At 41.6% G+C, this 27,395-nt stretch overlaps 1 protein-coding gene across 9 annotated transcripts in view; it reads right to left on the bottom strand.

Annotated features, from left to right (window-relative positions):
* The window catches only part of NCOA7 (nuclear receptor coactivator 7), a 159,132-nt gene that overhangs the window by 7,906 nt on the left and 123,831 nt on the right, over positions 1–27,395 (bottom strand). For 8 of the 9 annotated variants that reach the window (XM_033234471.1, XM_033234473.1, XM_033234470.1 and 5 more), the window contains 3 exons: positions 7,638–7,785; positions 2,033–2,158; positions 257–409 (listed from right to left, as the gene is read on the bottom strand). In XM_033234471.1, the coding sequence (XP_033090362.1) occupies positions 257–409; positions 2,033–2,158; positions 7,638–7,785 (427 nt within the window). Of the gene's footprint in view, positions 1–256; positions 410–2,032; positions 2,159–3,661; positions 4,376–7,637; positions 7,786–27,395 lie in introns of those variants that run through there. The other variant, XM_033234477.1, reaches the window with a different exon arrangement.

The following is a 27,395-nucleotide window of genomic DNA, read 5'->3' as shown; positions in this document are numbered from 1 at the left end:
ACTGTATTTGGAAGTATGATCCATTTCATTTTGGAGATGATTCTGAAATATGTAAGGGTGGAAGGCCATAATGACTGGGATTTACTTCAAAATATTTCAGCAGAGAAAAAGCAAGGATAAAAAAAGACAGAGAAGGCAAAATCCTGTTAACTGTGGAATGTGGGTGATGGAAGTATATGGTACTAGTCTCTCTACTGTTGGGAATTTTGAATAATTATCATTAAAAAATATTCTTTACGAGAGGGACAGGCCTCACCTGATTATCCATATCTTTGATGACCAATAGGACAGGACTGTCTAGTGATGCCGATTTCCGGTAGAGCGTCTTCAAGCTGGTCCCGTGCTCTAACGTGCTATAGGCCAGTCTCCATGGATACCCTTGCACCCTTGCAGGAAGGCGTCGGGCCAGCTACAAAGCCAAAGGAAGACATGTAAACAGAAGGTTCACACACAACTTGCTCATGAACATGTGGCACAAAACAAATGCCTGTTGTTCAAATTCAGTATCATATACTTACATAGTGCCCCTCCTTACTCTGGCAAATATTTGCTATTCTAAATCAAGAAAATGATTGTTGGACAGTGTTTACCTTGGCAAGGATACTGCCCAGGAGGTGTTTTCCCATTCAGGGACATGACTATGGAGTCCCTATCCTACTATATATTTGAAGATGCAGAATAAGTGGGATAAAGAGGTATAAACTAGACACACGCCGTTCCTTTCCACTTCAACCTGGCTTTTACGAAACAGTTCATATTTTCCCAAGTTTTCTTTCTAAACACTCAGAGGCTCAGAACTGCTACTGACAACTGCAGCTTTGTACAGAAGTGAGGTCAAAAAAACAGGGACGTTTAGTGTTAGAAGTCAGGTGTCATCTGTTCTTATTGCACCTATATCTTTCACCTGCATCAATATTTAAACTTGGCCATAAATAACCAATAATGTATATCTCTTCAAGAATATTACCAAAGGAGGCCATGAAGTGCTGAGTCTTCAGAGTGCTTAAAATCAGTTCCAGGGTCAGTGTGAATCCCCCACCTCTATAATTACTGGGTCAAGCTTCTTGGCTTTCTTGGGTCTTTCGTGGTTCCTCGGTAAACTTGGGAGCTGAACTTAAGGATTCTTTAAGGTCTCTAAAATTCATGTCTCTAAGCTGACTGGTGAGGGAAGTGTCAGAGGTTCCTTACTACAGTTCAAACATAAGTGCATTATAGTATTTCATACATTTCAAGTAAACATTCAGAAACTATAAAGTACACAAAGAAAATTATAGAAAAAGGAAAAATTATCCACAGGTAGGTATTTTTCATAAAGCAAACAGAGTGTATTTGCTATTTTACTTTTATTGAGCCCGATACATCAAAGCTATTGGAACTCTGCAATAATTATGAGGACAAATTTGGATCCTTTAAAAAGTGTATTAGGTCTATGGTAGGACACTGACAATTTTTATTTTTTTAAGATTAGAAATGGTTTTTCCTTCAGGTTTGAGAGAAGGATATTAGTGTCTGACCAACTCCTTGTACTACCAAGAAGGCAGCAGGGAATGCAACTTTTCAGAGGCAGAGCAGGGGGCACTGGCCTTAGTGGGCTGCTGGCGTTCCTCCTTCCTCACAAGCCTCATCCTTCAGCCCAAGTGAGAAGGGCAAATGCATTCAGGGATGGGATTTTTTTTTTTTTTTTTTTGAGACAGAGTCTCACTCTGTTGCGCAGGCTGGAATGCAGTGGTGCGATCTCGGCTCACTGCAACCTCCACCTTCCGGGCTCAAATGATTCTCCTGTCTCACTCAGCCTCCTAAGTAGCTGGGATTAGAGGTGTGCGCCATCACACCCAGCTAATTTTTGTATTTTTAGTAGAGATGGGGTTTTGCCATGTTGGCCAGGCTGGTCTCCAACTCCTGACCTCAAGTGATCCGTCGGCCTCGGCCTCCCAAAGTGCGAGGATTACAGGCATGAGTCACTGCGCCTGGCAAAGGGAAATATTTCTAAAAGCCTAGGAAGCTCGACCCTTGGTGGCCAGGGCGAGCCCACCTGCTCGATGTGCATATTCTCCAGGAGCGCACTGTGGGGCCGTAGGACAGGCAGCACCTCCTCATCCTCATCTTCATAGTAGCTGCACGTGCTCTTCCTGCGCTTTGCCTCCTCAACAGTGATGATCTGAAATGAGAAAACAAGCCGAGAGAAATAACTTACTGGCTTTTCTTCTAACTGCTAATAAAAAAAATCACTCCAGGGACACCGCTGCCTGAAAACTTGGCACTTCAGCAACAGGAAATCAGCTGAACAGGACTCTGGGGAAATGGCTAATGTTTCAGTTTCAGAACAAATGCACAATTTAAGACAGTACGGTCGAGGCAGTTAATATGTATAAATTAAAGTCACAAGTCACAAGGCTAGACTTGGTGGCTCATGCCTGTATGCCCAGCACTTTAGGAGGCCAAGGCAGGAGGAAGATGGCTTGAGCCCAGGAGTTTGAGACCAGCCTGGGCAACACGACAGGACCCCCATCTCTATATAAAAATAAAATAAATAAAGTCACGAGTTTTCCAGTTTTACTATAGCTGCTGATTGCTCAGTCACTGAGAATAGTATTTAACACCAGAAGTATGGCTTTCTACCTTTGAAATGCCCTAAATGATTCTCCTTTAGCCTTGAGATTTAACATCTGAATTGTTGAAGGACTGATCAGAGATCGTTCAGTAAGACTTCTATACATAGGGAGTTTGCAATGATAAGGATAGTTTTTAATCAGGTTCCTGATGTTTTCTCTTTAGGCTGTACACATAGAAACCACTTCTGTTAGAAATAATGAATGATAACAGCTACTGGGAGCACGAGTACAAAGAAGTGTGAAGCTTTAGTCTAAATTACAACCAGGTTACAATTATTTATGTACTGTTCAGAGATGACAAAAATATTCTCCCCTTCTAAACCCAGAAACATCATATTGTACAAAACATTTATTATTTAACTATAGCTATGCTTATGAATTATCAAAGTTCATTTTACCCTAAAATCCATTTTTGGCCCTTCTTAAATTATGGATAAATCACTGGATTATTTTTAAATTGAAGGATGTATATTAGGCTTCTTGGCCTCTTGTGTAAGATCAAGTGAAGGATTATATTAGACAACTAATTCACCAAAATTTACTAGTATTAATTATTTTGTATTATAGAGAAAAACATTTAAGTTAAATCCAGTGCAGGTTGTCAGGCAGTAGTGTATTACTCTATTTCCAATATGCACAATGACAGATACAAAGTACCCGCTGGCGTCTGAGCCAGATTTACAAGTAAGAAAATTAAGCTTACTAATTTTACCATCTTCTGGGGGAGTGTTTCCGTAGTGAAAACACTATCAAGAATCACAAACCAAGCATGTAAATGAATGAAATAAAACACTCCGTTTTTGGCAAACTTTGTATTTATCACAAGTATAAAATGAGGCTGTGGAATGAAAAAAAATCAAATATGGATTTCTGGCTCTAACAAGAAGAGGCAGCCACACCATAACCCTCTCCACAACGAATAAAATACCTGCTGATAGAAATGACAGCACAATCCTTTCTAATTAGAACGACTTTCAAAGCAAACTCGGAGGCAGATCACTGAGCATTCACGAGCACCTTATTAGTCCTCGGGACACACTCCAACATACCTTCACAAAAGGCTCTTCGTCAGATCTGGCACAATAGAAAATCTGGATGTCCAAGGATAATCTTTGGCCTCTCATTGTGAGCAGTGAGAAGCGTGGCTCTCTCTCTAATGAGGAACAAGCTTTCTCTTCACTCTGCTTCTACACCAGTTACTTGTAGCCACGCTGAGCTACAACTGTTTTCTCAGTATCTAGTTTCCTGCACGATTAAGTTTCTGTTTCCCTCAGGAGAAGGTTCAACATTTCTACAGGAACACACCCAAATTAGGATTTAGAGCAAACACACTTCCTGCCAGGCATCGCTGTGAGACTGTAAAAGGACACTTTCACCTTTGAAACGGTGGTTTCCCAACACTATGATAAAACCCCATTGTTATGTTCTCATTTATTTTTTCTTTTCCTTCTTATACTTTTCGTCCTAACAGTCCCTCCAGTGAACATAGCTTTCCTAGCCCTGCCTTTTCAGAGTTTTTTTTCCTTTTTTTTTCTTCCCCCCAGCACCTTCTTTAAGGCTAAAACTCCATTTAAAATGGTATGCGTGATCCCTGGTATCAGCTTGAATCTCAAAGGAAGGATGAAAAGGAGCCTTCAATGGAGGTGGGCTTCATTACAGTTAGAACAAACAACAAACGGCGTTTCACTTCAATACTATGTCATGTTTCTCGGTGGGAGGGACTTAAAAGAATGGGAGAACATCTGGTTTACATGAGGCTGTGATGATGTCATCTTACATGTAGTTTTATAAAACAGTTGGCAGAGTAATACTTATGTTTTTACATTTTGGAATTAGTTTTACTGACTAATAAGCATGATGAGTCCTCCTCTACACTTCAGATCAGATGTCAGTAGGTTAGAAGGAAATATAGATCAGCACTGGATCAATTTGCAGTGATCTTTCTGTGACTCTTGCAGATTCAGAGTGGCCTTTCAGTCTTGGGCACAGCTGTGGGGATCAGGGTGTATTGTATTGCTCATACTGGGGGTCAGTTATAAAGACGACTCTGGCAGATACTTAGAGACCAGTCCCAGGCCAGCAGAACTGACTCTCAATGCAACAGCCTGAGCACAACCTGGGGCAGAATGCCAGCAAGACAACACTCTCCTCTGGGCCCCTGGGACTCCAGGACAGCGGACATTTATTGAGTATTTCCTATATGATGGTGGGTGCCAGGTGCTTTGCCAGACACAGGGACATAAAGCTGCTCACAGTCTCCAGCAGGTGAGGAGACAAGAGAGAGACAATTCTAAATAAATCGATGCCATTCCATGTGATTGTAAAAGGCAAATAAAATCTTGGGATCATGAACTCACTACAAGAAGAGGGGAAGTTAAGCTTGGAAACTGAGCCACACAAACAAAAACCATCTTTCCTTTTGTTTCTAAACAGCTGTCTCCCCAGGTGGTCTCCCTCACCTGGACAATGTAAATTAACAGCTTATTTTCACAAGTCGGAAACAAGAGCAGACTAGAAATTGTCCTACTGCTCATCCCCAGACCAATGCATACTGGACTTCTTCCACGACTCTGTTTACTGTATCTTATGTAAAGTGCAGATTTACTGCGCACAAGGCATACATAATTGAGGGCTCCTCTACCCTCTCCTTTGCACATGCAACATGTGGATTCAGTGCACACTATTCAAATCCTCACAAGAAAGTAATCGTTTGTCTCATTTTTTCTACTCTCCTTTTTTTCTTTTCTTCTTCCTCTTCAGCTCAGTTTTCCCCCTTTAAATACTGAAGCCCTCAAAACCCTCTTTGGAAAAAGTGCAGGCCACAGATCCTACTGTGGCTTGTGTCTCTTTTTCCCTCCCCAACCAGATGCATCCTCAACCTTAGCAAAATAAACCTCTAAATTGATTGAGATCTGTCTCAGGCATCCCTTTTGGTTCATAGGAGACAGATGCCAAAATCTACAGCAGAGGCTCAAAGGAGGTTGGGGTGACCTGGGGGGTTCTGAGATAGCTTATTCACAGAGGAGGTGGTGCTTCAGTTTGAGAGCAAGCATAGGGTGTGAGAAGATGTTCCAGGGACAGGGTACAGCAGGAATGCAGAGATGAATTCTGGGTTCACATTGGCTGAAGAAGAGACAGCAAGGAAGGCAGTGATGAGGAAGGTAGATGAGACAGAAAAGGGAGCAAGAGCAGAGAAAATGAAGAGCCTTGATGCCATGAAGGAGCTTAGAACTTACCCTACAGGTCAGTGTTTCCAAAACATGATGGTTCCTCAAAATCATCTGGGAGCTTTGAAAAATACAGATTCTAACATTCCTCCCTCCAGACCTACTGAATTCATGTCTCTAGTAATAAGGATCTAGGATTTAGGTTTTTTAAATTCCCAGGTAGTTATTCTAACAGGTGGGTAAGAATCAGCAGAGTCAATAAGGAGGCCACTGAAGGTTTTAAGCACAGAGTATCCAAGCTTGCTTGTATATTTAAATGACAAGTTAGACAGGCCTACAGACCATATGTAAGATCTTTCAACATGATGAAGGAAACATCAGAAATCATTAAATAGTGCTAGAAAAAAATTGACTATTAAAAATATCATCTATCGTACATCAAAAAAGCAACTATAGGTTGAGTAGAGTTTACAGTAGTATCGCAGGGTCACTTATACATGGACACAGATGAATTTGGAACCATGTATTTGTAATGGCACCATTCTCCTTGGTGGACAGGTTCTCCCCAGCAATGCCTGGCTGCCTAGGAGCAGAAAAGTGTGAGGATGGGTTCATCCAGGATTGCAGGCAGGTTAGATGGGTGCAATGGATGGGAGGGGGTGGAGGAACTCAGAAGTCCTGGTAAGGATGTGTCTAAATTCATTTACCATCTGTCTAAGCTCGGAAAGAAGAAACACTAAGTGGGGTTCAAGAGAGCAGCAGAACAGGAAGGAGGGGTCGACCTATTTTTCCTAGTCTCATCTCCCAACTTCCCAGTTCCGCAAGCTTGTTAAGTACTGAGAGCTTATGTTATCCATCATCGTATTTCCAGGGCCCTCCCCTAAAGAAGTACTTGATACATGCTTGCTTGACTGGATGAAGGGAACTGGGGTCTGGCAAACTACAGCTTGTGTATTAGTCCATTTTCATACTGCTATAAAGATGCTACCTGAAACCGGGTAATTTATGAAGAAAAGAGGTTTAATTGGCTCACAGTTCCGCATGGCTGGAGAGGCCTTCGGAAACTTATAATCATAGCAGAAGGCAAAGGAGAGGTAAGCACCTTCTTCACAAGGCGGCAGGAGAGTGAGTAAGCGCAGGGGAAACTACCACTTTGAAAACCATCAGATCTTGTGAGAACTCCCTCACTAGCATGAGAACAGCATGGAGAAACCACCCCTACGATCCAATCACCTCCCACAAGGTGCCTCCCTTGACATGTGGGGATTACAATTACGATGTGACTTGCATGGGGACGCGGAGGCAAACTATATCAGCTTGTCAGCCAAAGCCAGTCCACCACCTGTTTTTGTACGGTACTTGAGCTAAGAAAGATTTTATATTTTTAAAGTGATTCAATAAAAATTAATAGCAATATTTTGTGACACGTAATAACTATGTGAAATGAAACACAGTCATGCTCATTCATTTACATACTGTGGTTGCTTCTGTTCTATAATGGCAGCTATGAGTACTTGCAACAGGAATTCTATGGCCTACGAAGCCATATATATTTATTATCTTGCCCTTTACAAAAAAAAAAAAAAAGTGCTGAGCTCTGAACTAAGGCATGGAGACATGAGTGAGAATATAAGTGGATCCGTCTAGTGTGGTCAGAATGAACTGTGTGCCTGTGTCCATGGTGGTGGTGCTGGTGGTGGTGTTTTTTTCAAAAGGAGGAATAAAGTTATTTTCCTCTGTGATTTCATAGGTGCATGGGGACTCCAGTTTCTTACTAGCCTGTTACTTGGAATCTGAATGCAAGACTGCTTACTGTACCTTAGGAACTATGATGGTCTAACCCTGCCCAAGTGCTCACCTCCCAGCTCTTGGTTGTTGGCTCACTGAAGAAGTTGTCGATCATGTTCAGTTCTTCCTTCTCCACCACCACAAAGCCTTGCTCTTTGGCATCTTTCCCATACACATCAGGAGACCACTGAACAAAGAATGTGTACAAATGATCCACCCTGAAAAACACGTTGTGACAGATGTTAACACCAAGTCTACTTTCTTGGCAGGTGCTAGTGCGGACTGCATTACATAAACCATCTTTTCCCTGCTTGGCAAATCGATTTTACTAATTGGAAAATTTCCCACTATCAAGGTTATCTCTATGAGCAGCCTTCCATACTCAAAATTAAGAGCCAATAAATAAAGTAAAAGTCCACAGGCACTGCGAAACTGTTAAAACTGTCTTTCAATTTGACGGGAAGATCAAGACAAGGAACGTAAAACTGAAAAACACAATGAAATATTTATACCAAATATTTTTTCCTCATTGAGTCTTCATTTATTGGATACTTGTATTCATTGAGTAAAAAAATGTACATCTGAATCTTTAGCTAGGAACAAAGATAAACAATACTGCAAGGGGTCTTTATGTAGATCAAAGTACTATTGCGTTGTAATTGTAATAAAAGTCTTTGACAACTAGAAAGTGTCAGCAATAATACTGGCTACTACTTTCATATTAGAAAGAAATCTAATTTTATTGATACGGGAATGTTCTTTGCTTCCAACTTCTCTGCTCTCTTATACATATTTACTGAATGAAGGTTCCAAAGAATCTCTCCAGGCTTAATCAATAGAAATATGCCCAGTTCCTAGGAAGAGAATGAGAGCTGTGAAAACTGCAGCTCCAGAAATATCCTCCAAGGTTCATACCATAACCATCACAACAGGAGAAAGGGCGATGAATATAATCAAATGATTCTTAAAGTATCTTCTAATCACTAAATTATAATTTGAATTTGAGGCTACTGTTTGGGATAATGTTAACTTACGATTTTTAAAATTCATAATTACATAAAATTGTAATAATAATAGGACTAAAATAAAAACAGAAATACCACTGACAATTCTGATATCCCAACAGATCAAACCATTTTTAAGGTTTCTGCATTCCTATCTGTTCTTGTCCGCATGTGTACATCATTTATACAGCTTTCTTTTCATGGCAGTCAGAGCCAAGCCATAATTGTTGTATTTAACATTATATAATATACTTTTACCACATTGCTAGTCCTTGTAGTCATGTTTAACAGCTACATTTCATGAAGTTAATAAACCATAATTAGCCTGTATTCCTATGCTGTCAGGATATTTAGTTTGTTTGTATTTCTTTAATTGTATGAATGATGTTACAGTAAATATCCATACAATGTATGCCTTTCACTATGGTTCGAATTATTTCCTCAAGATTAGTTCCCAGAAAAGGGATTACTGGGCTAAGGGGCATGATTTTATCACTTGTGATTCATCCTGCCAAACGGCTCTTGAAAGGCTGACTAGTTTGCTGTGACATCAGCATTGCAGTTTGTGTCTTAAGTTTCATAACAATCTTGCTTATCCTTTTAGTTTATATAAAGTTTTACCAGAGTCCATCTGCATTCCTTTGAGTGTTAAGCGCTTGAACATTTTTCAACATTTTCTTCCTGACTGTAGCTTTTCTTTCGTGAACTGGCTTTCTGTGATATGCGGTATCAATGTTTTTCTTTGTTTTCAGTTGGTGGGAGTCTTTATGTAAGGTGAACATTCACAGCTATCAAATGTGTTTCCGAGCTGTTGTTTCCCTTTTTATATTAATCATGTCTTTTCCCCCACAGTACAGACTTACCAATTTTCTTATACTTTAAAGGTGTATTTCTTTATAGAGTTCTTCAAAACATGGACTGTTGTCACCTAAAACAAGGTGTGTATCAGTGTATATGACACGTTACCATTTCGATTACAAAAGTAAATATAGATATTGATAGATACTATGATTGTACATGGGTATGATGGTTATGTTTCAACTCGGTGTGGCCATCCATGGTATGTAGCTTTTGGTCAAACAGCAGCCTTGATGTTGCTATTAAGGTATTTTAAGATGTGATTAACATTTATATGAGTAGACTCGGAGTACAGCAGATTACCCTCCATAATGTGGGGCCTCATCCAATCAGGCGAAGGCTTTAAGAGAAAATGACGAAATGACGGAGGTCTCTTAAAGAAGGATTCTACCTTCAGACTTTCTTTAGACTTGATACTGCACCACCTACTCTTTCCCCGGTCTCCAGCCTGGACAGCCTACCCTGAACATTTCAGACCTGCCAGCCCTTAACAATCGCATGAGCCAATTCTTTAAAATAGATCTCTATGTATAATACATACATTTTAGTTCTGTTTCTCTGGAGAACCTTGACGAATGTTATACAATAAACTACTCTGAAAGGTTATAAAAGAAACAGATCAAAATGGTTACTTCTAGGGAATAGAATGGGGTAGGAGAAATACATTTTATATTGTATATATATATCTTTCTTTAAATTATTTTAATATTTGGAATAGGTAGTACATTTATATGATTCAAACATCAAAATTATATTTTAAAAGGCATATAAGTTTCCTTCTTACATCCCTGTCTACCCCAAGCCCCGTAGGTGACCATTTTATTCACTTCTTATATTTGTAGTATTATTTATGTAGATATAAATATGAATATATATGTATTTTTTGTCTTATTATTTGTTGGGAAAAAGCTGAGTGTTGAGAGGGAAACTGAGGCAGGGCTTGCATAATGTCCTTTGGAATGTGTCTAGACTTGCTGGCTCCTTGCTTCTAGCCCTCTGAGGCTCCTATTCCCATTACCTCAAGTAGCAGAACATGTTCCATATAAACACTAAGCCATCACAGCTATAAATCATGTGCTTAATGCAGCAGGCTTTTTTGACTGCCACATTCTCACCACCTGTTTCTTTGTTGGATTACCAATAAATATCGTGGGCTCCCAGAGCTTGGGGCCTTCGCAGCCTCTGTACAATATTGACGGCCCCCTGGTGTCCCACCTTTTCCTCTTTTTCTCAATCCTTTGACTCCAATTAGGAGAAGGTAAACAGGGTAAATATATATACCGACTCTAAGGATGCTTACCTAGTCCTCCATGCCCACGCAGCACTATGGAGAGAAAGGGAATTCCTAACTTCCGAGGGAGCACCTATCAAACAACAGGAAGCCATTAGGCCCCCAAAATTCTCCTTACCTCTGAATCTACTTCTTCTGATCCCTGCCTAAAGATAATTTTATGGGGAAGAGGAGTTGCTTGTGTCTCTCCAGATGACAATCAGGTGACTGTATGGGTGCCCACCAAACATCTGAAGATCTATCATGAGCCACAGCATCTAGTGGACCCACCTGTACAGTGCGAATTGAAGGTTTGAAAAGCCTCGATTTGCTTTCCCTGTGCCTTCTGTTAATCAGAGAAGGCCTGTTTCTCATTATCAGTGGAAAGTTTTACCTCGCAGTAATTAACCAAAGAGGCAGAAACTGAGTTAAATGCTTCAGCGACGGCATGCCTCCCGGCTACAACCACAGAAAGTTTTTGTTTCTGTTTCAGTAGACTTACTAACGTGGGGGTGAGGGTATGTTTGTGTTTTTGCAGGAGATGAACGAACCATGTGGATGCCCTCAAGATGTGTATGACCATGGAACGGGAGACTAGAGGGACCCATGGATCCCAACCCTGGACCGGCTTCCTCTAGTATGAGTCATGAGCCAGTTGAATCTGAATGCGAAGATGGAACAAAGACCAACCAGAGTCACGATGCTTAATGGACCAATGCTTTCTGACTCAGCTCCTCTCTACCCTGAATACACGAGACCCTAATAGTTAGGCAGGAGTATCATTGCCCCTATTCAGCGTGAAGAAGTTACAGAAGACGGACCTTCATCCTTTGGCAACCCCTAGGATTAAGGGTCCTCTTGTAAAAGGGAAAGGGGAGCTATGTGGGAAGCATTCAAACCAGAGCGACTCCAGTTTGAATAAGGGCTAAGAAAAATGAAGCTGGATCACCGACCGGCAATTAAGGGCTGCACAGCCTGTAATTGCCTTGCTCAATTAAAAGATGTCACCTCTTATGCTAATAATAATGATAGTAATAATGATGCCTTCTTTTTTACAAAAAAGAGAAGGGGGCATGTTGGGAAAAAGCTGAGTGTTGGGAGGGAAACTGAGGCAGGGCTTGCATAATGTCCTTTGGAATGTGTCTAGACTTGCTAGCTCCTTGCTTCTAGCCCTCCTAGACTCCTATTCCCATTATCTCAGGTAGAACATGTTCCACATACATGCTAAACCATCACAGCTGTAAATCATGTGCTTAATGCAATGTGCTCTTTTGACCTCCACATTCTCCACATCTGTTTTTTTGTTGGATTACCAATAAACACCGTGGGCTCCCAGAGCTCAGGGCCTTCGCAGCCTCTATACAATAGCGATGGTCCCCTGGTGTCCCACCTTTTTCTCTTTCACTGTCTTTTTCTCAACCCTTTGACTCCACCGGACTTTGTCACCCCACGACCTGGTGTTGGGTCTGATCACCCCAACATTACTCTTTATCTTGCTTTTTCACTTAATATATCCTAGATAGCTCCCACACCAGTATATAGACAGCTCCCTCATTCTTTATTTTACAGCTACACAGTACTTTACTAACTGGATTTATCATAGTTTACATAACCATTCTCTGGGTTGTTTTCAAGAGTGTACCATAACGAACAATGCTGTGATGAATTAAACTTGCATGTGACTTATTTCACATGTGTACAGGTAAAGCCACAGGACATTCTCAGAGTACAACTGCACTGTAAAAGGAACAACTCACTTGTCATTTTCACATGTAACCTCACATTCCTCTGTATAGGAATTATATTATTTTTGCCCTCCCACCAGCTATCTCTCTCTCTTGAACTGCTGAACTATTTTCGTTGTGCAGAATGAACTTCCCTATTAAAAGTTAACTTAGAAAACATGAAATAAATAATCACTCCAGAGAGGTTTGATAAAGATACAATTATAAATCTCTTAGTTTTTTCAATACTTAAAAATTTAGTCCATCTTAAATATGTTTTGAAGTAGAGTTGAGAACCAACTCTGCTTCACTATAACTTTTGGAAAAGGAAATATATATTATGCGCACAGCCACACTGGATAAAATGTATGGGCTTAAGTTAGTTCCTAATAGGTTGCTGGCTAGCTGACTTGAGAGAAAAAGGCATGCAGTCCCTAATACCTGAGAACTAGCCTGGTACTATCAGCCAGGCCTCAGCGTTACTAAGAGCTGGCTTAGCATTCACAGCTATGCCCAATGTTTTCCTATTTAACATAATTTTCCAGAACATCAACACTAAATAAGGCCATTCTATGACCACGATGAATCACAACAAAAACAAGAACTCTGTAATCAGAGCTGAACACAAGAATACAAACACTGTCCAGCCACAAAAATGACCAAACGGCCCCCTAATTTGGATAATGAGAATGACTGTGCTTCCTTCCCAATTACAGCATTAGTTTCTCCAGTCGTCCTTCCTTCTAGATAGGATTTAATAAAATACTCAATCTTAAAATTACCCCTACTTCCTGACAGCATCCCATTTAGAGCACGGCCCTGCTTCCTTGAGTCCTCCCCTAAATCATCTAACACAAACCTAAATCCCAGAACTCCTTTTTTTCTGAAACAGGGTCTCACTCTGTCACTCAGGCTAGACTGCAGTGGCGCGATCTCGGCTCGCTGCAACCTCTGCCTCCTGGGTTCAAGCAATTCTCCTGACTTAGCCTCCTGAGTAGCTGCGATTACAGGCGTGTGCCATCACTCCCGGCTAAGTTTTGAATTTTTAGTAGAGATGGGGTTTTACCATGTTAGCCAGGATGGTCTCCATCTCCTGACCTCGTGATCTGCCCACCTTGGCCTCTCAAAGTGCTGGGATTACAGGCATGAGCCACTCCTTTCTAATATCCTCTTACTGAGGTAACCCATAGTTCCCTATATGGTGTGTGTTCTCCCTCACTGCAACAAGTTAACCTGACTTACTCAATTACAGCTTTGTTCCTGCTGGTCTTTGTCTAGAGGGCATTGCTTCCTTTGACAACACTTCCTGTGCACCCATTGTGTGCCAATGACCCTGCCTTCATGAAGCTTACTTTCTGGAATGTTAGAGCTGGACACTGGATGGCATTTAATTCAACTAACTTTACTTAGGTATCAGAGAATGAGGGCTCTGAATGAAAACATCAGGATCACAGCCAGGACTAGATCTCCTGAAGTGGCAATCAGCATTCTTTCTGTCACACTAAAAAGTCCTCCTCTCATTCCACAGTGGTTTCTGAACCATTCCCCAGGTAATTTTCTAGTTACAACATAAGACACATTTTTATCACTTTTTGTACCCACTTTCCATTAGGCACTGCTCACTTTTCCTGTAACATTTTACTCTCCTTTGGGGAAATCTTTGTAAAGCATAAACACTGAGTGAAAAAGGAAACGTTCTGAGAATGCTGAGTTCATGCAATGAAATATTCTTGTGCAAGGGACTGCAAGGGAATGTGATTGCAAGACTGCAATCACAGATTTAGAGTTAAGCTTTCATTTCTTCTTAGACATTGCAAGAAAATGTGAAGTGTGAAAAGCACAGGTCAATTAAGATTTTAGGGAGAGAAACTATCTTACCAATTGCCAGTCATTTCCCTTTGTGGTGGCAAAAACATCAAGTTGCTCAGGGACATGATTGTATTGTCCTGTTTAATTATGCAGATATAAGTAGGACTTACTATTCTGGAGAGAGGTATGATTGAGTATACCCTGTTTGGTGAAGACCACTCATCATTCCTACAACCCATTGGGAAGGTGGATGGGGTAGGAGGCCAGAGAGAAGGAAGATTTATATGAAGTCTGCAGGATTTTCTGAGGAGGAATCAAATGCCTAATACCATCTCTTTTGAAGTTCAATATTATTAGGGTTTCTCTGATGAATTAGGGTGGTCCTAGCGTAGTTCAGTTCACAGAAAAAGACAACATCCCTTCTCCAATCCATTGTTCCTGAAAGGAAACTCTCCAAAGGGGTTGGAGAAGTGGTTGGGTCTTACTATAACCATTTTAGGAGCAGAAAAATTGAGGCATGGTGTACTACTGATTCTGAAACTTAGATCAAGCCCCCTGCCACTGTGGGCATGTTATGGAAGGAAATGGCTGCATGTGCACATGTGTGAGTTTTTTAGGTTTAACAAGAAGATGTGCGATGGAGTGTACTGGAGTGTCAATTTTGGCATAAAGCATGCATTCTTCCCTTCTGGTGCCATTTGCTCTAGAAGAAATATCTCAGCCTAGGACAGGAATCTGGGGTGACCAGATAAAAGGGCGTATCCCAAGCCTACTCTTTTGGAACTGCTGGGTTTTCTGTGAGTAGTAAATCTAGGCTCTGGGTTTGTTTGTTCCCAGAGTGGACTATTTTGCAGCAGCCATGGCCAACCCTTTAAACTGAGTAAGCACTGGGCTTCTTGGGACTTACCACTGGAGGAAGATTTCTAGAGAAGAGGGAAAAGCACTCTCAATATATCACACAATAGAGGCTTAGAGTTGTAAACACTTAACATTAAGCAGAAAAGCAACCTTATGTTTTAAGCAATGCTGGTAAAATATACCATTTACCTAAAAAGAAAAGCTGTGACTTCCTGCCTCAAGGACCTTACATTGTACAGTAACTCTACAAGGTATGTATTACTGTGCCAAATTTAAAGTTAAGGAAACTGAGAGTTGGGAAGACTGAATAATGTGCCCGAACACCCCACCCCTGGAAACGTTCCAGTAATTCTAAGCTGTTCCCCAATCCCTGCTTTTTTAAAATAAATGCTAAGTCCAAGGAGGCAGGAACATTTTTGTATCTGTCCATAGAGATCTCGTGTCACAGTATGAGCCAATTACTTCCTTGGCTTTAGGTTTCGTTAATAAATCTAAAGGAGTATTAGTGCGATGTCCCGAGTGGTCCTTAGGGCACATGCAGCCCAGTCCCTGTTATTCCTGCTCCTGCACCTTCCGCTGATGAGGGACTCACAGCACCACCGGGGCCAGCCCGTCAGTGCTGTGCTCTGTGTTTGGGGAGCGTGAAGGGGAAGCCACCCTGAATGCTTTCCCCCATCGCTCAGGTGGTACGCTCCGTCTCTGCAGTCAACAGAGTCGCCCCAACCTTGGGCAGCCTCAGGGGAGGTGAGATGGGAAACCTCAAAGGTACATCTGCAATGGGGCACTCTGCCAGGAAATGCTTGCTCTTCTTTCCTCTGAGATGTTCAGGGCACTGGCAGACTCCTATTTCCCTCAACAGTAGCCTCCCGCATAATATCCCCTCATTCTGTCACGTAGACACAGCCCTCATGCTATGCCTCTGAGGGAAGACGAGGGGGAATGAAGAAGGGACATGGCCTGTCCCACAAGAGGATATTACGATTCATGTAGAATCAATTTGCTTACTTAAGTTCTAAGTCCTCTGGAGACCAGGTGGAAGGACTCAATGTCCCTCTTCCCAGCTCTCCTTCCGCTCAATTCTCTATCTTTTGTTTATGTTATTTTTAAGATTTAGTTGGGGGAGAGGATATGATTTCATTTTTTTTCCTTCTAGGTTAGAGTTGCCTTGTTTATTTAACCTAATTATTGGAATGTTCTTTTCATTCACTGGGTTTTCCCAGTGGGTCATTTCCCAGAACTCAACTCTGCCCTCTGGAAACAGATCTTAAGTTCTGAAATTCCCCTTCTGACCCCTCTGCCTTCCATCTCACCCATGTCTTTCTCCTGGCTATACCAGCTATGCTCCCGCCCTGATCCCTCTTCCTCCTCTCCCCAGCCTTGGGTGTCTCCTGGGTTCATATACTTTAGGATCTCTCTTTCAGGCTCACCCTCACCAGTGCCCCCTAGAGTCAGGCCTACAGCAGTGATCCTTCTGCACCTACCCTTCCAAACACCTTCCCACAGAAACAAACACAATTATCTTTCCCATTCTTCTCTTGGGATGATGAATGTAGCTCGTTTGCTTATTTGGGCTTAATGGGTCCGCTACAAAGGCAGCTAACCTTGGCTAGGAAAAACCCTCTCCTGGTGCAGCTCTGTAGTTGGCTGTAGCTTTTTTTCTTTCCTACTTCACACAGTACCTATTTAGCCTCTGTTTTCTCAAGTTCACCCCACTCTCCTACCTGCCTCCTCTCAGAATGGAAGATTCTCTATTGCACTGTTATTAAAATGTGTTCCCTCTGCCATCCCTCTTAGCACTCTTTTTCTTCAAAAGGAGTAACTGCTCTTTGACCTGTTTTAACCTCCTCTCTGTACTTTTAAGGGTTCCACTCCCTGGTGAATTTCCTCAATTATTTCCACCACCCCACCTTGCAACCTTTCCATCCCCCTGATTCCTTTATCTGGATCCATAAATTCCACGCTTGTAATCCCAGGACTTTGGGAAGTCGAGGTGGGAAGACTGCTTGAGGCCAGGAGTTGGAGACCACCCTGGCCAATATGGTGAAACCCCATCTCTACTAAAAATACACAAATTAGCCAGGTGTAGTGGTGCACACCTGCAAAATCCCAGCTACTCGGGTGGCTGAGGCACAAGAATTTCTTGAACCCGGGAGGTGGAGGTTGTAGTCAGTCGAGATCATGTCACTGCACTCCAGCCTGGGCGACAGAGCGAGACTCTGTCTCCAAAAAATAAAAATAATAAAAATAAATAATTTGTAAAAAGTGTTCGGGTTTTATTTATTCCCAAAGTCCCTCCCACACCTCACTTTCCCTTTAGAATATATTGTTGACATCTGGGCTGGCAGATTTCCCAATTCCTTTTCATTCCTGAACTCTTCTATTCTGATTTTATTCACCTTTCTGTATGTGCCCTTTGTTAAATCAAACCTGGCTCCGGTATTTTCTGGAAGGTGGCAGAGTTTTAAAATGTTATTCCAGGCCGGGCGCGGTGGCTCAAACCTGTAATCCCGGCACTTTGGGAGGCCAAGACGGGTGGATCACGAGGTCGGGAGATCGAGACCATCCTGGCTAACATGGTGAAACCCCGTCTCTACTAAAAATACACACACACACCAAAAAAAAAAAAAAAAAAAACTAGCCGGGCGTGGTGGCGGGCACCTGTAGTCCCAGCTACTCAGGAGGCTGAGGCAGGAGAATGGCGTAAACCTGGGAGGCGGAGCTTGCAGTGAGCTGAGATCTGGCCACTGCACTCCAGAGCGAGACTCCGTCTCAAAAAAAATAAAAAATAAAAAATAAAAAATAAAATGTTATTCCTAACCAGGTGCAGTGGCTCATGCCTGTAATCCCAGCACTTTGGGAGGCTGAGGCAGGTGGATCATTTGAGGTCAGGAGTTCTAGACCAGCCTGGCCAACATGGTGAAATCCCGTCTCTTCTAAAAATACAAAAATTAGCTGGGTGTGGTGGCAGGGGCCTGTAATACCAACTACTTGGGAGGCTGAGGCAGGAGAATCGCTTGAACCCGGGAGGCATAGGTTGCAATGAGCTGAGATGGCACCACTGCACTCCGGTCTGGGCGACAAGAGTGAAACTCTGTCTCAAAAAAAACCAAAACAAACAAACAAAAAACAAACCTTATTCCTTCTCTCACCACTCTAGTGAAGCTGATCTTCTCAAAGATCACCCACTGTAAACATCAGCAGTATCTCAGTCATCACCCGTTTTAACCTTGGCAGGTCTGTTAGTGGCTTTTTGGAAGCTCTCTGTGACTCACGCTGTGGTCTGGATGAACTACTGAGCTTCTCTGGGCTTCCACTACCTCAGGAGACTATGCAGGGCTGATGGACGAGTGAACAGAATTACCAATAATTACTCATCCTGGCTGCCACCTGCTGCCGAAGCAGTGGGTGTGTAGAACATCCGTGAACAGAGAACTGGGTCAAGTACTGGGTCCCAAGAAACCACTAATATTTAAGGAGAAAGCAGAGCTGTCCTGGCAAAAGGCCAACAAGAAACAGCAGACAGGTAAAATCGAGCTCATAAAATGCAAACCTGAGCATTTCACCAAACTGCCTGTAATGTTTTCCCAATGTCTCCTCATAGGTTTTGGGATAAATTTGACCTCCTTGGGGCTGCCTGGGAGCTTTGTTTTGTACAAGTCTCCAAAATGCAGCCAGTGTCCATTCTGGCTCTGTGCTCACACTATTGCTTTCTTTTTAAATTAAGAATCATGGCAAAGGTAAGCCCAGTGAAGTATCTAAGGCTGGGGTTGGGGAAGGCTTCCCAGGGGCCATGGTTAAACTGGGTGTTGAGGAAGGCAGAAGAATCCATTGCAAGAGGAAGGAGAAACAGCATTCTACTGGAGGGAACCCATGCAAAGACATGGCATTGGAAGAGCAGGGGGATGCTGCAGTGAGGTCAAACTGGACACGGCAGAGCCAAAGGAGGACAATGCTATCAGGTCACTGGTGATTTCTGACAAAGGGTTCTGTAAAGAGGACAGAGATGCAGGATACCCAGGCCCTGCCTCAGGGTGCTCAGGTGGTGGAGAGTAAACAAAAAAAAGTTAGCACAGTGCCAACACAACAGCTGAGGGGCATCGGAGCTGGGATGTTGGTGCTGAACAGAAACTCAAGAGGCAGGGAAGGAATTCCTGAGAGGAGGAATAAAACAGTAAGACTTACCATTTGCTTAATGTAAAGGTAGGAGATGAGAAGAAAGAAGACAGAGCAGGTGGGTCACTAGGTCACAGAAAGTCCCAAGCATAAGATAAAACACTTGGACCTCAGCCTGTGGCCACTGTTTTCTGCAGTGTAGTGGGGCAGTCCCAGGGACTTCAGAGGGTATGCAGAAGTATATATTTTAATACTTATATATGTACTTAAAGGGTAGTGGCTCATGCCTGTAATCCCAGCACTTTGGGAGGCTGAGGACGGCAGATCATGAGGTCGAGAGTTTGAGACCAGCCTGTCCAAAATGGTGAAACCCCGTATCTACTAAAAATACAAAAAAATTAGCTGGGTGTGATGGCACACACTTGTAATCCCAGCTACTTGGGAGGCTGAGGCAGAAGAATCGCTTGAACCCAGGAGGCGGAGGTTGCAGTGAGCCAAGATTGCACCACTGCACTCCAGCCTGGGCGACAGAGCAAGATTCTGCCTCAAAAAAAAAAAAAAAAAAAGAAAAAAAAAAGAAAAAAAGGTAGTAAAAATAAGTACAACTAGCATATTATTTTTCTGATTTCACAGATATTGCTACTTGGGAAAAGACTAAGTAAAAAAAATTACTATTTAAATCCTTTAAAGACAACCATTAAGTAAACAGTAGTATAGATGGTAGGCAGATCTAGAGATATTTGTGAGGGAGGGGGATGTGTGTGAATAGCTGAAGCTGCCATAGGCAACCACAGGCACAGGGAGGCCATGCTTGTTCATAGCTTTAGCAGGAAGAAGCACAGACAGATCTGTGCTTGAGAAGGACTGCTGTGGAGCCAAGTAGGGAAGGCCAGGAAGAGACAGGATCAACTAGAAATAAAGGCTTTGTTGCTATGGCTACAATGGTGATCCAGGCAGGAGATGGTCAAGGCCAGACCCCAGGTGTGGCAGAGGGCATGGGAAGAAACCTGCCATACATGCTCTGCCAGGCACAAAATCAACCCATCTACCCCCCGACCTTTGTTTAGGTTTTCTGTTTTAATTACAAATTTGGCCTTAATCAGATTTCTTCATACACCTCAAAGGTCTTTATCTTCAATACAAGGCTCTTTCAGGGATTTATCCCAAAGGAGACACCATATTCAAATTACAAATCCCTGTTTAGCAAATACAGTTGTTGGCATCTCTAAAGAAGAAATTCAAAGAAGGTAAATGGTAGTTTCTTGGAAGGCAGCACCTAACTCAGGCAACAAAGCACAACAGATTGAGGAAGAGGTAATAGCAGCAGCAGCAGCAGCAACTAATTTTCATTTGATACATGGGCATGCCCATTTATTCTCATTATAATCCCATGAAGTAGGCACTATTATGATCATTCCTATCTAAATGCATCAAGAAACAGATGCTTACACAGATTAAGTCACGCAAAGTCACATAGCATTTTAGGGGTGGACCTGGGATGAACACACGGTCAGTTCATGGTCTTAAACAATATGCTTTACTATTTCTTTTAGGGTCACTTCCACTGTCCTGGTTTTGCTAGTTCATAAAAGCCTGTCACTGACAAAGCTCCAGGGCTTAAGGATTGAAAACCTGATGAAAAATTCAAGATGTTTTAAACAAACCATATTTCTACCTACCATTCACGCCTTAGGTGTATGCACTTTAGGTAAAATTACAATCTAGTTTATTGAACAAGATTCACTACTAGTTATGGTGGGATTTAATTTACTGTTGCTTCCCTTCCATCCCCACTTAAAAAAAAAAACAACATGGCTGTGAGTTAAAGTTTAAAAAGCATATATTTCTAAGTCAAAGACTTGAATTCCCAAGTTGGTTCCACCTGTTACTAGCTGGAGGTTTTGGGAAAGTTCCTTAACCTCTGAGCTTCTAAAATGAAGATAAGAAAACTTAGCTCACCCTATCAGCGTTTGGATTATTAAATATGTAAGGAAGTTCATTCTACTTTTGGACAGATCTTTTAGAAAGTCTCTTCTACATGAGGATCTAAAATCTTGCCAATATAGACAGGAGGCAGAGAAATACTAGGTAAAAAAGGGTGGGGTCTCTGCAAGGGTTCCACCCTCAAGCCTGGACCTGTGTCCCTAAATGAGAACTTCACATCCCTGTTTTTCCCCCCAAATGTTGCTTTTTGGCCTGCCACACCCCCTACCCTGCGCCCACAAAAACCCCAAGCTCCACTGGCAGAGGAGCCGAGTGGCTCAGCAGAGGAAAGATGAGAAGAAGCGCCTGAATGCTGAGAGGAAAAGAGGCAGCTGGACACCGGAGAATACAGTCAGAGAGAAGTTTGGCCAGGGATGGTCGGAGTTCAGCCAGGTCTGGCCAAACTCCAGGGGAAAATTATCTTCCCACTCCATTTCCTTTCCAGCTCCCCATCCCACTGAAAGCCACTTCTACTGCTCAATAAAATCTCCACATTCACCATCCTTCAAGTCCATGAGACCTGATTCTTCCTAGACGCTGGACAAGACCCCAGGTACCGAGAGGGCAGGGTGAAAAGAGCTATTGCCCTGACTCTCCACTAAGCTGGTTTAACACTTAGTCATCCACGGACGGCAAATGCTAAAAGAGCACTGTTTGTAACCTACGCCCTCTGGGACTCCAGTGGTCGTGGGCAACCCCTAGATGCTACTATGGGCTAGTACAGGTTTCATTCCCACTGGTGCCCAAAGGCACCCGCCCCAGCTCCTGTACCCACTCACCTGCGTGCTCCCTGTCCTGCAAGGGGTTTGAGTGCAGCAGTTGAGTAAAGGAGATATCCCTGTCACAAGTCCCACAGCAGGGTCAAGGGAACTCTCTCATTTCATTGCCATTTATATTGTTGTAAACCAACAAACGTGATCAAAATAATCCAGAGCAGTTAAGGCATTACTGCCCTATCAAAAGCTGCGTGATGGGTAGGAAAAGAAACTGGGGGTACACATAGCAAAATATAATCCCTAAACTCACTTGACTTAAAATTGATAAGCAGGAACCATTAAACAATTTAATAGCTATTACATTAAAAACATTCTTCAGAGTATATTATGGCACAGAGAATGGGAAATACTGAAAGAGGACATGTAAAGAAAGGAAAAAAGAATGTACCCTAGAAAGTACTGAAATGCATGTGCATGCAGTTTCATTGGTCACTTGTATTGTCCATCATAAATTATTCAAATGCATGTCTGTCTAAAACTTCTGGGGTTCCTTTCTGAAAACAGCTACAGAAGCCCAGTAGGACAAAGCAGTTTTCATCACAGAAGTTGCTGCTAGAAAACAGTTGCCTTTTAAAATTCAGTCCTAACGGCCTGGCTGGAAATTCTCATGTGAAAAAGGTAATCTTCCTTGCACTGTAGGGCCTCTTCCAGTTTCAGTATTCTAAAACTCCAAATTAAATCAATGGTTAGTAATACCCAGGTATAACGTCCATTTTTAAAGGGTCTTAGTGTGTCTATATAAAAAAAAAAACTTTATTTATTTATAAACCAACTAACTACTCTTCTTTGGATCTAACGTACAACCACGTGACTATAATTAACAATGCATTGTAGACAGGTCCTTTTTTGCTAGTGAGTGTTCTTACCACACATACCAAAAAAGAAGAAAACCGTAAATAATTGTGTGGTAATGAGGATGTTTAATTAGCTCCATTGTGATGTATATTTCACAATGTACACATACATGAAATCATCAGGTTGAACATCTCAAAAATATATAATTTTAAGTTGTCAACTCTATCTCAGTAAAGCTGGAAAGAAAAATACTCCTTGGTTCACCAAAAATAATAGGAATCCTCTTTTGAGAAAGCTCAAAACAAGAGTTGTGGTTATAAAAAGGATTACTTGAAAATGAATAAAAACTTAAAAGTTTATATTAATATCAATGCCATAGGACTCAGACTGGCAGCCCACAGCGTGGATTCAGAAGTAAGTATGTTTTCTTTGCTCTGCTCACTATCTTTAAAATTAAACAGTGGACAATACTTAACAATTGGGGAAATTTAACACATTAAATCAGTATTTCGGCTTCCTTTTTGAAAAAGATGAGAAGATGTAGCAGCACCCCAGGCCCGTGTTCCCATTCCCACCTTGCTACAGAGGTCCACAGCAGCGACTGGTAGAGAAGGAGTTCTATAATTAACCCTGGCCTCAAGCTTCCTTCACCCACATTCCACAGCCTCCGCAGGCATTTAGGTTTGCAGTCATTACTGTTTCTGCATACTTACTCCCAAACACTGTGTGCAGCACCCATTGGCAGGGATTAATAAGTCTGCAGTGGAAATGGACCCCCAGCTATTCTCCAAAGCTACTTGTCTCAAAGCTTGCTCCACCACCAGAAAGCACTGTGAAGAGCTCACTTAGAAAGAAGGTTATTTTTTCATGAGCTTAGGTCTGACTGTAGAGTGAATGATTAACTCAAGGTATTTGCCAAAGCTGGTTACTGAAGTTACTGGGGGGTGGTTGCCTAAGAGGGTGTTTTTGGAGGGTAATGAATTTCTAGAATTTTCAGTTGATGAAAAAAAGGTAAAATAACCAGGAAGGAAGGGTAAGGAGTGTCACTTTAAAACATAAAATAATCAATAATTACATATTTATTTAGGGGTTTTCCAAAATTCATATTAAATAGGAAGACAGATAATTATTTTAGGGATTGTTTTGGAGATCTTGTTTGCGTTTTTTCTTTACTAGTGACTTTCAACTTAAAGAATCATCATAAAATTACAGTATAACATATTGGTAAGCAGTACTTACAAATCACAGGGTTTGTATTCTGAAATATACATGGCTAAGTAGGACCGCAGTTGTTCCAGCAAGTACAGTACTAAAAAATGTTCAAGATTATGGTCTTCCTGGTGCCAGGAGTCATTAAAGATTACAGGTTAGCCATGATCCCAGTAGAAGCAAGGTGACTTTTGATCAGAAAATTCCACATTAACTATGGTTAAAGATTTCATGCTAGAAAACTAGGTCAGTTTGCAATTCCTTTAATTCATCCCTTATTTCCAAGAAAAGGTGCTGTTAAGAGCATTTTGCTGTTTTCATGAAGGTCCTTAGGACTTGGACATCTTTCCATTGTAAAACAAGTTTAATAGGAGAATCAATTTTATTTTTTATGATTGTTTCTCATTATAAAAGTAATGCATGCTCACTAAATGCATGTGAATAGAATATTTAATGGCAGAAAAATACACACTTTTAAGGAAAAGCAATTTACATATACTATATATGTATGATCTATATAGTGTTATTAGATAATCCATGCATTGAAAGAAAGGTTAAAAGGCTATACAGATAAAATGAATTGTAGTTAGTTCTCTGTAAAAAAAAATGAGATTTCAATTTTCTTCTTTTTGCTTTTCTGTATTTTCTAAATATTATATAGTCTATATAATTTTAATTATAAGAAATAGAATACATTTTTTATTTATTAGATTATAAGCTCATTTATTCATGTACCCATCCAACTAATGTTTAGGAATATGTATTATAGGCTGGGCACAATGGCTCATACCTGTAATCGTAGCACTTTAAGAGGCCAAGGCAAGAGGATGGCTTGAAGCCAGGAGTTCAAGACTAGCCTGGGCAACATAGTGAGACCCAGTCTCTACAAAAAAATTTAAAAATTAGCCAGGCGTGGTGGCGAGCACCTGTAGCCCCAGCTACTACAGAGGCTGAGGATACAGGATAATTTGAGCCCAGGAGTTCGAGGCTGCAGTGAGCTATGATTGCGCCACTGCACTACAGCCTGGGCAACATGAGACCCTGTCTCTTAAAAAAAAGAGTATTATCTACTAGGCCTTATGACGTTTGCAGGACACACTGTCATAACACTTGGTCCCTGCCCTCAGGAAACTTGAAGTCCAGTAGGGAAAAGCCACAAGTAATCCACAGCTGTAGTATAGTATATGTAGTAAGTGCTATGGCAGGGTGGGACGTTTAGCAGAGGCATGTAAACCAAAGGAGACATTTGAGCTATTATGTGCACTTAGGTGATGTGGGTATGGAGGAAGAAGTCAGGCATCCCAAGCAAGCCATCCAGTAAGTGAAATTTACGTTTCTTACAGTTGAAACACTGTCAGTCGTCCACAGAAGAATCTGATAGAAACAAGAGATCCATGCTAAAAGGCTAAAATAAGCTAGGTACAATGACTGACCAGTGTGAGAAGGTGACTGAAAAGCAAGATTATGCCCATATTCTCACTTCAAGGAACTGAATGTTTACTGGTACCATTTACTATGATAAAGAAAACAAGAGGAATAGGTTGTGGAGATACTCACAGGAATAAAAATGGAAGGGCCAGGCATGGTAGCTCATGCCTGTAATCCCAGCACTTTGGGAGGCCAAGGCGGGTGGATCATGAGATCAAAAGATCAAGCGATCAAGATCATCCTGGCCAACAGGTGAAACCCCGTCTCTACTAAAAACACAAAAATTAGCTGGGCGTGGTAGTGGGCGCCTGTAGTACCAGCTACTCGGGAGGCTGGAATCACTTGAACCCGGAAGGCAGAGCAGAGCTTGCAGTGAGCAGGGATTGCATCACTGAGACTCCGTCTTAAAAAAAAAAAAAAAGAAGAAGAAAAGAAACCAAAGTTTAGGGCATGGTCAGCCTTAAGTTTGTTTGATCCACAGATGATTGAAATAGTGAAGATTAGTAGGTATATATATGTTTGGGATGTGGTAGAAAGTTCTAGATTAAAAATAGCTGGAAATGATTGGCATATAGAGAGAGTTAGATTACTGGGTATAGGCAATTGTGTATATCATAAAAACGTCATTGAAAGGGTAACATTTAGAGAGGAAGTAGAAGAAGGAAAAAACTGGGAAGAGGTGGTAGAGAAGGACAGGATGTTAAAGAAACAAGGGAGACAGCCAACGGCATTAAATGTTATGAACATTAATGTTAAATAAAAACAAGAGAATACCCTTTTGTGTATCATCATATGAAGGATGTGACCCCTAAGGGATTCTAGGGTCCTAACCCAAATCCAAAGAGGGAGAATATTCAGGGAAGGACCTAGGTACTCATATATTATTATTATTTTTCTTTTTTTTGAGACGGAGTCTCGCTCTGCCGCCCAGGCTGGAGTGCAGTGGCCGGATCTCAGCTCACTGCAAGCTCCGCCTCCCGGGTTTACGCCATTCTCCTGCCTCAGCCTCCCGAGTAGCTGGGACTACAGGCGCCCGCCACCTCGCCCGGCTAGTTTTTTGTATTTTTTAGTAGAGACGGGGTTTCACCGTGTTAGCCAGGATGGTCTCGATCTCCTGACCTCGTGATCCGCCCGTCTCGGCCTCCGGTACTCATATATTTAAAGGCTCCTAAATGTACTTATTACATAGCTAAGCATGGCATCCACTGAGTTAAGCCACAAATTGTTTAACGGCATCCACCTTCGCATCTGGAGGCTCCAGTTCCTCCCCCTAGTGCCTATGTGTTGTTTACCAGTCAAGGTAAGTTAGGAAAGGACCATACTTGCCAGTTCAGGGAAAGATGATCATGGTATTGTGTATCGTTTTCGGAAACAAAGGATCTGCACAGGTAGAGAAGACAGGGAAACCACCTGAGTTCCAAAATACAGTGTTTAAAAGGTGTCAGGCTAGACTTGTTTGGTGAAGTCAAGAAAGTGACCACTGTCAGTAAATCTACACATCTAAGCAGAGCAAGAAAAAGCCGGAGAGGTATGCCAGTTTATGAAGTGTTTTTAAAAATAAAGAAAGGGTTTAGACATTAGTCCTGAAGGCTTAAGATATTTTTGTGGGAATGAAACAAGATGAGAATAGTTTTTTTTTTTTAGAAAATTATCATAGACATAAGAACAAAATAGGTGTTAAGAAGAGCAACTAAAGAATAGGAAATTGTTATTTTCGAGTATTACAAGTATTATTATATTCAATTGTTATATTCAAGTATAATATTCAGAATCAGAGTAGCACAAAGTCAAGAACAGCATCAATTTGGTGTCCCACCTGCTCTCTTAATGCTCTCTGATTTAGATCTGGGCAAAGTGATAGTTGAGGTAGTGGGTTAATTTCTTTGATATTCCTCTGAGTTTTTAAGAGTAGAAATCCTCCTTGGGATGATGAAGATAACATGGGATGATCTTTGTAAAAATATGTGCTCAACCAGAATAATCTGATGCTTTTATAATGTT

This window comes from Trachypithecus francoisi, unplaced genomic scaffold (genome assembly GCF_009764315.1).
Source record: "Trachypithecus francoisi isolate TF-2019V2 unplaced genomic scaffold, Tfra_2.0 Lachesis_group15, whole genome shotgun sequence".
Taxonomy (NCBI): Eukaryota; Metazoa; Chordata; class Mammalia; order Primates; family Cercopithecidae; genus Trachypithecus; species Trachypithecus francoisi.
The sequence above is the reverse complement of the archived record's forward strand: the minus strand, read 5'-3'. Positions and strand labels throughout refer to the sequence as shown.